At 40.1% G+C, this 12,389-nt stretch overlaps 1 protein-coding gene across 4 annotated transcripts in view; it reads right to left on the bottom strand.

Moving 5' to 3' along the window:
• LOC127640065 (NEDD4-like E3 ubiquitin-protein ligase WWP2) overlaps nt 1-12,389 on the bottom strand; it is a 63,263-nt gene that overhangs the window by 33,352 nt on the left and 17,522 nt on the right. For all 4 annotated transcript variants that reach the window (XM_052122444.1, XM_052122445.1, XM_052122446.1 and 1 more), the window contains exons 8-10: nt 11,758-11,947; nt 11,563-11,652; nt 11,084-11,258 (exon numbers count right to left, since the gene is read on the bottom strand). In XM_052122444.1, coding sequence (XP_051978404.1) covers nt 11,084-11,258; nt 11,563-11,652; nt 11,758-11,947 — 455 coding nt within the window. The remainder of the gene's footprint in view (nt 1-11,083; nt 11,259-11,562; nt 11,653-11,757; nt 11,948-12,389) is intronic.

The raw sequence follows: 12,389 nt of genomic DNA, 5'->3' as shown, positions 1-12,389 counted from the left end.
CCCAGTGAGGTGATGTTCCACGTCCCTAGAGCTAGCCTTTGCTGCCCGGGTCTGGTCCATCGAGGCCCAAGGCCTTCACTGCCACCCATATGGCAGCGCACATGGGTGGTGGGCCCAAGGGATGTAGAGGGGGGTGTCACATCGCTTCTTCGAGCTGTGCCCGGCCGGGCTCCGTGACAAGCCCGGCCACCAGGCGCTCGCCGACGAGCCCTCCATCTGGGCCTGGCTCCAGACGGGGGCCCCGGGCTTCCTCCGGGCAGGGTAACTTCTCCTCTTGCCGTTTTTTTTCATCAAGTCTTTGTGAACCATTCTTAGTCTGGCCCCTTAGTCTGACCACTTTATATTCGTAAACCATATTCCTGTTGAATTTTATTTATTCATTAATGTTAACAATGGTCTATTTATTGATAATTTTAATATTTGCAAACCTCTTTGCCATTTACTAATTATCCATTTAATGTAGTGAACGTTTTTACTACAAGTATGATGAAACATAATTTTGTGGGTATGCGAGTTGTGTTTGACAGAAGTCTTTTCAGAGTTTGTTAGAACAACGTTATGATGGGACAGAATATTTAAACTGGTTGCATACTCTGTAGTATAGGCTACTTTAAAACGCTACCACCATCTCTAGGACTGATGTTTGCATCTGTCTGTGTGTAAGCTTATGTGGTTGGTGTGTTTGATCGGCCAATATAAAGTCGCTTCAGACAAAACATTGCAGGACCTTCCAGATTCCATATTCCGGAAAATACGGTAATGGCATAAAATGAATATTCTAAAGAATTAGCTACTTTTATAATTGACTCCATTGTGAATTCCTCACGTTTAGACAGTGTCAGATATTGTGTTTCATGTAGCTTATTTTTCAAGGTGTTCATGATACAAGTTACCCATTCCAACTAGTTCATTCAACATAGTTCACTTGATTTGAATAATTCTTTATAGATTTTTCTTTCTTAAACAATTTTTCATAAATATATTTTTAATAAATTAAAAAGTGTTATTGGATTGTTAATATAGTTTTCCTCATCATATTTTCGTTAACAGCATGTTTTAATTAAAACCATTTGATTATCCTCATGATACTTCATGATTTTGTCTCAACTTCATTATTGTTGACAAAGTCAAAAAACATTTTCATCAGTAATTTCGTAGAAGAGATTTACTGTGTGAATGACAAAATTGGGCCAAACAATGTAGAGATCAGAAGAGCAGCACCCTGGCAACAACCTACAACACCTTTGCTTCATGGTAGTGAGTTTTGTATGGGCTCTTGGCCTTGACCCAGTAAGCAATCATCCAAGCAACAACATTGAACACCCTAGCAACCACCCAGGACACACTAATAACTACACAGCAATGCATAAAAACACAGAACATCTTAGCTGGGCTCTTTTAAATTAGTGAGCAATAACATAGTAGAAACCACCCAAAACACCCTTGCAACCTCCTAGCAACGCTGTGACAACCACCCACAATACCCTAGAACTGTGGTGCGGAGTTCTGCAAAAGCAACTTCACTCATATTTTCTTCAGATTTCTAAATTTTCTGAAGAAAATGTAAACTGTTGTTGTTGCTGTAAGCACATGCATTCATGTTGCAGATGTATGCAGTCAAGATAGCTTCACTGTCAGATAATGGGGGCGATCTCTGGGAGTGACTTTTGTTGCATCAAGCCACTTGCTTGTGGCTTAAATTGGCCATTGGCCATCTTGTTCTTTAATTAACACAAAATCTTCTGTCCAAAAGCTGCATTCAAAGCTCATGATGGCAGTTTTTCCAATTCATTCCAAAATGTATCCTAGCATAGCTTTATAAGCGTACCAAAAGTTTATTTTCTTATGAAAGAGAGCAACATCTGGTGCAGCCTAGTTTCTTCGCTTTATCTTTTTCTACCTTGTCTGTCAAAACACCTGGTATAAATAATACAGATTACTGGCTGTGCATTAGTAGTAAATAAGTGTAACAATATTATTATAATCTTTCAGCATGTGAAAGATTTGTTTGATTTGTGAAACCATGCACTGAGGCACCTAGGGTTAATGCTTTACACATGCACAAAATAAATAAATAAACCTTGTTGTGTGTCAGGAAACATAATGACAGTATTGAGAGCACTGTACAAACAGTAGAGTGACTATGGAAATGGTATTATGTAACAGACTTGTTGGCAGGTTTACCAATGATGCATTCTGCCTCCCCAACTCTAAGGCTGTACAGTCAACAGGGAGTGTGTTCAAATGTGCAGCAATACGCTGTTAATTATAAAACAAAAGTATAAAAAAACAACAAAAAAAAAAAACACCAGACATGGTAAGAAACCTGATTTTACATTTATTGGATTATTCTCTGCATTTATACATCAAAATGTAAACAGGCATGTACTAGGGGTTACACAGCTACTGTTTTTAATAGTCGACTAGCCTAGTTCTTTAGTCGAGTCTAATTCAACTAGTCATGACATCATCCCCTCCGCCCAACCTTTCCACAGGCAGGGCAGAAATTCCACTCTCCTACCCACTGAATTTTGCAGTACACAATAGATAGATAGATGTGTGTTTGCTACAATGTGATGGGTTTTAGCTAGTTATATGAACTTAAAAGAAAAAAAAAACAATACTAACGTAGCTAAAGACTTTCAATTTTACACCAGCTCTAAAAATTTCTAACACTACGCTTTGGCTCGACAAGTGGTGGATCACGATTTAGTTTCTCATGTTCTATATGAGGATGGCAGGACGAAAAATTATTTGTCCACAAAAATAGGGGAGCGCATGCCAGAATCCTGAGATGTTTGTTTGGAGCGTTGACATGCATGGCAAAATGCTTGCAAACTGATTGAGACCACTGAAGCGAGCCTGAAAGATATTTAAAGCAAGTGGGACATTTTGTTTGTTTGTTTTATGTTTTCTTCACAATTGCATGAAAACGAATACAGCATGAAACTTTCAATGGAGATACACAAGCTCTGTTTCTAACCTGCATCATAATCAACTGCAGAGGATATTTTCTCCACCCCTCTGAACTTGTAAGAAATGAAACCACTGACAGTGTATGCCATGTGGAGAGTCATTAACATAGAAGCATCTTTCTCACAATAAACAGCTTTCTGATGTTCATGGCTGGCGGAGTGATTTCGGAATGATGATTATGAGACCAAAGCTGAGAGGAAGGTTAATATTCTGAAAACAAGGCCATCACGAGATCTGTGACTATGCTTTTAAATACAGAGCTTTGTGCTTAATATGGAAAGTAACATGCAAGCTGAAGTACTATAAGAATTGGCTCTCTAATTGAACAGATTTAGTTTGATCTGAATCTGGCCCAGGCTTTTGTCTTTTCAAGGCTGGACTACTGCAATGCTCTGTTGGTCAGCTTGAGTGATTAATCCTCTACAGATGATCAAATATACAGTCTGGTTTTTAACCAACCAAAGAGGGCCGAAGTCACACCGCTCTTGGTCTTACTCCACTGGCTACCAGTGGCAGCCAAAATTATATTCAAGGCTCTAACAATGGCATTCAATACTGCCACTGGAATATTGCTCCTGCAGTACGGGTCTAAATTTCCTCGTGAACTCTGTGGTCTGTGAGTGAGTACAGAATCCAGAACTTTTACTCTCTCTGTTCCTCTGTGGTAGAACAAGTTCCAACCTCCATATGAGAAAGAGCAGAGGATAACCTCTTCAAGCATTTTCCTAAGCCACAACCATAACAAAAAACGATTTTCTGCTCTAGCTTTTGTACTATTCAAGTTTACTCTTAAAACTCTTTTTTAGGCTACTTACTCAAAAACATACATTTTAATAAGCAAAATTAGCATGTCCATACGGTCTGGTGAAAGACGGAACTTTACTCTCCTGAAGCAACATTCCTGCACTTGAAAAAGCCCACATATTGGAAAAATAACTTCCAAGCATGCACAGATTTAAAGAACACTCAAATGGGGTCCTGGGTAGCTCAGTGAGTATTGACGCTGACTATCACCCCTGGAGTCGCGAGTTCGAATCCAGAGTGTGCTGAGTGACTCAAGCCAGGTCTTCTAAGCAACCCAATTGGCCCGGTTGTTAGGGAGGGTAAAGTCACATGGGGTAACCTCTTCGTGGTCATGATTAAGGATTCTCGCTCTCATTGGGGCATGTGGCAAGTTGTGCTTAGATCGCAGCGTGTAGCATGAGCCTCCACATGCTGTGAGTGCACATCGAGCCACATGATAAGACGCATGGATTGACTGTCAGAAGTGGAGGCAACAGGGACTTGTCCTCCGCCACCCGGATTGAGGTGAGTAACCGCGCCACCACCTCCAAATTGGGGAGGAAAAGGGGATAAAAAATAGGAACACTCAAATGTGCCAACATCTGACTTTCAAGCTGTTTCAGAAATCTGCTTCCCACATCACCACCGAAGTGATTTCTATAGCTTCTTTGCTGAGTTTTCTTGTCTAGCGAGAGGACATATTCCTTTGCACGGCGCGAGTGAGAGAGGGAAGCACACGCAACCTGCGGTGAAATGAAACTTTGTATCTGATCCAGATATACAATTTTTTAAAATAATATTTGATTATTAATTCTATTTAAAATGTGTAACATTAATATGACATTCATTTAAGTGCAGCCTCTGTAAAAATATGAAGCCAAACGTAAATGTGTAAAATGCTGAACAGTTTAACAGGGAAAAATATTAACCAACTAGTAATTTGAGTTTAGTTCAGTCGACTAGTCTCACACATCCCTAGTACTCATAGAATGACACAGACACACCAACTCAGAACTATAAATGCAAATGAATGAATTGGCCACTACACGGAGCCTATGCCATAGATTTGATGCAGAAGTATAAATCAGCCTTAAAAGTGACTGCTAATTGATTAAACGTAAATGTCAAAGCTGATTCTCCAAACAAAAAACAAAAGAAGAGAAGACTGAAACAACTCATAGCTCCATTTTCCAGTCATGCTGGCACAAATGTCATAAAATCTGTGTTCAAATCCACCATAAGCAGACCTGGTGATTTTTGCCCATCCTACTACATGGCCGATACTTCTGTGTCATGGATGACACTTGTAGAACTCTTTAAATTCCAAGAGCCTTTGTGGAACAAGCTTAAGCACAGAAAAGAAAAGAAAACCAAGCAGAGGGTAAAACGATCTGCTTGCCAAAGCTGAGATTCAGACTACATTATTCGTATCTGATGCAATATGCATGGACAGAAAATAAATATTTTTTTCCATGTTTTGTTTGACAAAGATCTCACTGTACCCTCATATGGGATATGTATTTCTTCATAGCCTCTGGTCTCTTCCTGGACTTCGGAAAGGACATCTTGCCCTATGAAACTCATGGAAAAGCCTGTAGTATGTAGAGCTGATTAATCTATCTTTCCAGTTTTCCTTTCATAGAAAATGTTCTTCTAAAACCTTCTCTTCTGTAGAGTTCAAGTCCTTATTGGAAAATATTGTACTGTAATGTTGTTACAACAGATGAAGTCCAAGTATGAAAAGGAGTGGTGTTGGCGTAGTGGGCTAAAGCACATAACTGGTAATCAGAAGGTTGCTGGTTCGATCCCCACAGCCACCACCATTGTGTCCTTGAGCAAGACACTTAACTCCAGGTTGCTCCGGGGGGATTGTCCCTGTAATAAGTGCTCTGTAAGTCACTTTGAATTAAAGCGTCTACCAAATACATAAATGTTCAAATGTAAAAAGGCCCATCAGTGTGTCAGCAGGTCATTAATAATGTGATAAAAAGAGAAAGATATGACACATAATGTTTCATTGGTCTTTAAAGGTCATACTTGTTCCCCAAATAGGTGGAACAATGTTTTGTGTATTATTGTGGTATGGATGCCAGGACACACTTGAATGGCTATCATATGCACCAAATTTATAGAACAGAGCTGTGGTGTTCAGAATGTTGGATTTTAAAGGTAGGTACTGGGCAGGTTATTAGGTCCAGAGAGCATAGTCAAAACATTCTGTGTAACCTGAGCTGGTATATGTGAGTTCCTTAATCTCCCATTTGGCTGTAAAACTGCCACTACATCAGAATCAGAAAAAGCTTTATTGCCAAGTATGTTTTTTACGCATACAAGGAATTTGTTTTGGTGTTGTAGGCGCATGTCACACATTCTCTAAATATAAAAAAACAAGTATTACGGTGCGTCCTGATGGATATTTTCGTTATTACAGCGGAAACAACTTAAAATACTCCGTCATTTTTGGGCATACAGATAAGTGTAAGACATCATTAGAGACTATAAAGGGTCTACTTTTATTTGTGTACACTCACAATAACAACAAAATCTTGTGCTTTTGTAAAATAAAGAAAATAAAAGGTTGAGCTTTCAGCAGTCTCCGTGTTCACGAGCATATTTCAGAAACACGTCACAAAAATGAACTGAAACTCCACGAATACTTATCACACAAACATGAAACATATGTCTAAAGAAAGCTTAAAATGTCTACTTTTAAATAAAACAATTCAAATTTAAAACAAATATTGTCCTACAATTTAATCTGTATGAAACGATAGACCAGTAAAAACTGTACATCTAATTATCTGTAATGTGATCACTCCCACCAGCAGAGCGCGCCATTCATACGCTAATGTGCTGAGAAAATCAAGGGAAATGTACACGCCCCCCCGACCGCGAGGTTTAATGTAAACACAACACAACTCAACTTTTCTGCGTGTTTACAACGATACACAGTCGATATTAAGGAAAAGTTAACATTTTCCTCAGAAGAAGAGCGGGACTCCGATGAACATTTGTATTTTGAAGACAGACATGATCCAGCCGAGAAAACAATTTCAGACGAGTAAGTCAATTAGCTTTCATTAGCTGACATGCTATTTTATATAAACATGTATATATTTTACTTGTGGGACTGTTTCCAGATTTGCCAGACAGGATTCACAGTATTGACATTTGAAATATGTCCTAATAAGCAAGTTTTAGTTGTATGCTGTATGATATAAAAATAATATGAATGTTTAGATTATATTTTATCTAGTGTTTAAAATGCCTCATTATCATCAACAAAGCTTGTGCTTGCAAATATGTGTTCAGGTTAAACTTTAAATATGCCCATATTAGAAAATCAGCATATTATAATGATTTCTGAAGGATCATGGGACACTGAAGACTGCAGTTATGATTCAAATAGAAAACTGTTCTTTTAAATTGTAAATTGAGTTCACACAATGTTTTTACTGTATTTTGGATCAAATAAATGCAGTCTTGGTGAGCAGAAGAGACTTCTTTTAACAGTAGTGTAGGTCTAAAATTAAGTAATGTCTTTATGTAAAGAAAATATATAGTCAGATTACTACTTTTAACTTAAAACTTGATTTTGATCATCAAGTCTCCTCACATTCATTCTCTTTCTGTCACATTCCTCATTGATAGGCCCAGGGGAGGGTCTTTGTAGCCTCAGGTGTGAATGACATAAATATTCATGATCGTTCACGCCTCCTGCATATTACCATTCAAAACTAAAAGTGTAATATAAAAGTTCAATTACTATATTGTTTTGTATGAATGAGTGATCAGGATGATTTTCACATCATTATGTAGCAAAAACTCTCGGCTACAAGATCCAGTTCTCAAAAGTCTTGTGGACAAATGATGATTGTGTTATATGACCTTATTTCAATTACTTACAATTAAAAAAAATTTCAAAAACCAAGCATAAACATTATTTTCTCAAAAATACAAACATGTTCACACATGTTGCTCACAAATTATTGTAACCCAGTTTGTGCTGAATACAGTGTTATCAGACTTCAGCCATTAATGTGTTTTTAAGCAACTGAAAAAAGCACAAACGTCAAGGCGTGTCAAAACTTCTCCAGGGCTCAAAATACCCTCAGACCCCAGAGGGTTAAGACCTCCCAGCTCCACAATTTATTAAGAATGGCCAGTGGTAATTTTTTTTGGCAAGCCGGTACCATTACTTCACACCTGTTGTAAAACCCAGAAACAGGGATAGGGTCCCCTAGCATGTAACTCATCCCAAAAAGACCATCTGATAGAACTGTAGATCTGTTTTTCTTGGGTGTGGCAAAAGTGTTGAGGTTGTTCAGTTTCAAAATGATAAAATAAATAAAAACATTAGTCATTACAATTAATATGTTAACTATTTGATTTTGAAACTCTTAAACTTGACTGTCTAAAAATGACTGTCATTACAATTATTATTTAACATCTTTGTTTCATAGGAAAGGAAAGGGAGACAGGGAACAAAAGGGAGAAGGGGCAGAATTAGATCTAAAAAGAACTTTGAGTTGAGATTCAAACCACCAGTAATGCTACCACACCACATGTTGGAGAAATGCCCATAAGGCTATGGCCCCAACCAAAGTATTACAAACTAAAATTGCTATAGACATCAATTGCATGGCAATTTTAAAGTATTTGCAAATACTTTTCAAATTGATCAGGATTATTTCACCAGGCAGATAACAAAATGGGCAAAACAAATCCCATAGGTACTCAAGCCATATCTAGAGACCAGAATATCATACAGACCAGAGGTAACCACCAAGCACTCAGAAAATCATAGCAACCACAAAGTAACATGCTAAAACCCCTCAGAACACCGCTGACCCTTCTAGCTGTCCAGATCATATTGAAAAAAGTGCACAAAAAGCTTCTTTATTAAGCTTTACGTTGTGATTTTCATAAGTACATGATGGCTTGTAATACTTCAAGATAAGGTTTGCTATTTACATAAAGCATGTTATTTATTCAATAGATATATAATTGGGAGGGTGAGTGTGTTGAAACAGTGGGCTAAAGGGAAATTACACTGTAAGGTGCTGTATGTACGGAGCACAGGTCTGTAAGGTGCTGTATGTACGGAGCAGAGGTCTGTAAGGTGCTGTATGTACGGAGCAGATGTCTGTAAGGTGCTGTATGTACGGAACAGAGGTCTGTAAGGTGCTGTATGTAGGGAGCAGATGTACGGAGCAGAGGTCTGTAAGGTGCTGTATGTAGGGAGCAGAGGTCTGTAAGGTGCTGTATGTAGGGAGCAGAGGTCTGTAAGGTGCTGTATGTAGGGAGCAGAGGTCTGTAAGGTGCTGTATGTACGGAGCAGAGGTCTGTAAGGTGCTGTATGTAGGGAGCAGAGGTCTGTAAGGTGCTGTATGTAGGGAGTAGGTGTCTGTAAGGTGCTGTATGTACGGAGCAGAGGTCTGTAAGGTGCTGTATGTACGGAGCAGAGGTCTGTAAGGTGCTGTATGTACGGAACAGAGGTCTGTAAGGTGCTGTATGTACGGAGCAGAGGTGCTGTATGTACGGAGCAGAGGTCTGTAAGGTGCTGTATGTAGGGAGCAGAGGTCTGTAAGGTGCTGTATGTAGGGAGCAGATGTCTGTAAGGTGCTGTATGTACGGAACAGAGGTCTGTAAGGTGCTGTATGTACGGAGCAGAGGTCTGTAAGGTGCTGTATGTACGGAGCAGAGGTCTGTAAGGTGCTGTATGTACGGAGCAGAGGTCTGTAAGGTGCTGTATGTACGGAGCAGAGGTGCTGTATGTACGGAGGAGAAGTCTGTAAGGTGCTGTATGTACGGAGGAGAAGTCTGTAAGGTGCTGTATGTACGGAGCAGAGGTCTGTAAGGTGCTGTATGTACGGAGCAGAGGTCTGTAAGGTGCTGTATGTACGGAGCAGATGTCTGTAAGGTGCTGTATGTACGGAGCAGAGGTCTGTAAGGTGCTGTATGTACGGAGCAGAGGTCTGTAAGGTGCTGTATGTACGGAGCAGAGGTCTGTAAGGTGCTGTATGTACGGAGCAGAGGTCTGTAAGGTGCTGTATGTACGGAGCAGAGGTCTGTAAGGTGCTGTATGTACGGGGCAGAGGTCTGTATGGTGCTGTATGTATGGAGCAGATGTCTGTAAGGTGCTGTATGTAGGGAGCAGATGTCTGTAAGGTGCTGTATGTAGGGAGCAGATGTCTGTAAGGTGCTGTATGTATGGAGCAGATGTCTGTAAGGTACTATATGTATGGAGCAGATGTCTGTAAGGTACTATATGTATGGAGCAGAGGTCTGTAAGGTGCTGTATGTACGGAGCAGAGGTCTGTAAGGTGCTGTATGTACGGAGCAGAGGTCTGTAAGGTGCTGTATGTACGGAGCAGAGGTGCTGTATGTACGGAGGAGAGGTCTGTAAGGTGCTGTATGTACGGAGCAGAGGTCTGTAAGGTGCTGTATGTACGGAGCAGAGGTCTGTAAGGTGCTGTACTTAGTAAGTAGTAGTCTCTTAGATGCTGTGTTGAACTAGCAGAGGTCTGTTGGTTTGGTAGAGATATATAAGGTAATGTATTTAAGGAGTAGCGGTCAGTTAGGTGATGTGTTCACTCAGCAGAGGTCTGTTAGATGCTATATGTATGGAGCAGAGGTCTGTAAGATGCTGTACTTAGTAAGTAGTACTCTTTTAGATGCTGTGTTGAACTAGCAGAGGTCTGTTGGTTTGGTAGAGATATATAAGGTAATGTATTTAAGGAGTAGCGGTCAGTTAGGTGATGTGTTCACTCAGCAGAGGTCTGTTAGATGCTATATGTATGGAGCAGAGGTCTGTAAGATGCTGTACTTAGTAAGTAGTAGTCTTTTAGATGCTGTGTTGAACTAGCAGAGGTCTGTTGGTTTGGTAGAGATATATAAGGTAATGTATTTAAGGAGTAGAGGTCAGTTAGGTGATGTGTTCACTCAGCAGAGGTCTGTAAGGTGCTATATGTATGGAGCAGAGGTCTGTAAGATGCTGTACTTAGTAAGTAGTACTCTTTTAGATGCTGTGTTGAACTAGCAGAGGTCTGTTGGTTTGGTAGAGATATATAAGGTAATGTATTTAAGGAGTAGCGGTCAGTTAGGTGATGTGTTCACTCAGCAGAGGTCTGTTAGATGCTATATGTATGGAGCAGAGGTCTGTAAGATGCTGTACTTAGTAAGTAGTAGTCTTTTAGATGCTGTGTTGAACTAGCAGAGGTCTGTTGGTTTGGTAGAGATATATAAGGTAATGTATTTAAGGAGTAGCGGTCAGTTAGGTGATGTGTTCACTCAGCAGAGGTCTGTTAGATGCAGTGTTTACCTGGTAGAGGTATCTCTGGTTGAACTGTTGCATGGCTCCCTGTAGCTGACTGCGCTGTGACTGCCACTGCTCATAGTTACGCACAGACTCTTCGGTGGGCCGCTGCCATGTGGTGGTTCTAGTGTTGTGATCTACATAATAGAATCTACCACGCTGGTCCACACGCTTCTCCCAACTACAACAAGAGTGAGGGAGATTATGGATTAACACCCATCCAAATGATGTATTGGTGGTTATGGTGGCCATGCACAAAAGTGAAATGTCAATGCACATTCTCGTGCTCACACACACACACACACACATGTCTCTATTACACAATGTTCAATTCAAATTTCCTAGAGTGCTGATCCACTGATATTTTGTTGAAGCATTCTTACTTTACTTGTATTCTTCACAATATGTTCTAGTAAATACCCCTTTACTTAAGCTGTACACCTCTTTGAAAAGAACATTAAAATGTTAAAATGACAGACACACACCCGGGTGGTAGGGGTCTCTCCCATGTGGTGGTCTTTGTGTTATGGTCCACGTAGTAGACCCTTCCATGAGGCAGAATTCGCTGTTCCCAGCTGCACAGACAGAAAGAGTCAAGCATGAAACTCTAAGATATGACATGTGATCATGTTTAAATTCAAATACCAGATGTAACTCAAGCCCTGCTCTCTGTGACGTACCCAGCAGGCAGAGCATCAGTGGCGGGCGTGTCTGTAGTGGTCTGATCGCTGCTGGACAGGGTCTCTGCTGCTGGTGGCAAAGCAGAACTGTCTGTGCCAGCCAGGGGGGTTGAGTTCAGAGACGGTGAGGATGGAGCTGCCTGTGACAGTCGACTGCTGTCTACCCCATTAGCAGCTGTCTCACCTTTACCTGAGACAAGATGAACAAAAAGTTCATAATAAAAAATAAAACTGTTATTAAAGGTGCAATATAACTGGCAGAAATTCTGATCATGAAGTCTCTACACATTTTCTGCTATATTCTTTATTATCTGTACAAAAGATAGCCGAGACTGCAGCTCTGTTTTTCTACAAGGACTATTATTGTGGAATAATCTATTTCAGAAAAACTGCAAAGAGCATATACAAGCAAAGGAAATGGTTGGTTGCTTTAGATGTTCTTTTTACTTGGGTTGTCAAGCAGCCTTTGTTTATCACCCTGGTAACACTAGCAACCAGATTTTAATACCCATATCTCTGCACAAGGAAATAGTAAAGACATGGGATTGGGCTCATTTGACTCTGAATAGAGAACAACCTTTTTTATTATTACCCTTGCAACTGCCTAGCTACCAGATGGAACACCCTAGCAA

The sequence above is a fragment of the Xyrauchen texanus genome, chromosome 49 (assembly GCF_025860055.1).
Source record: "Xyrauchen texanus isolate HMW12.3.18 chromosome 49, RBS_HiC_50CHRs, whole genome shotgun sequence".
Lineage (NCBI taxonomy): Eukaryota > Metazoa > Chordata > Actinopteri > Cypriniformes > Catostomidae > Xyrauchen > Xyrauchen texanus.
The sequence above is the reverse complement of the archived record's forward strand: the minus strand, read 5'-3'. Positions and strand labels throughout refer to the sequence as shown.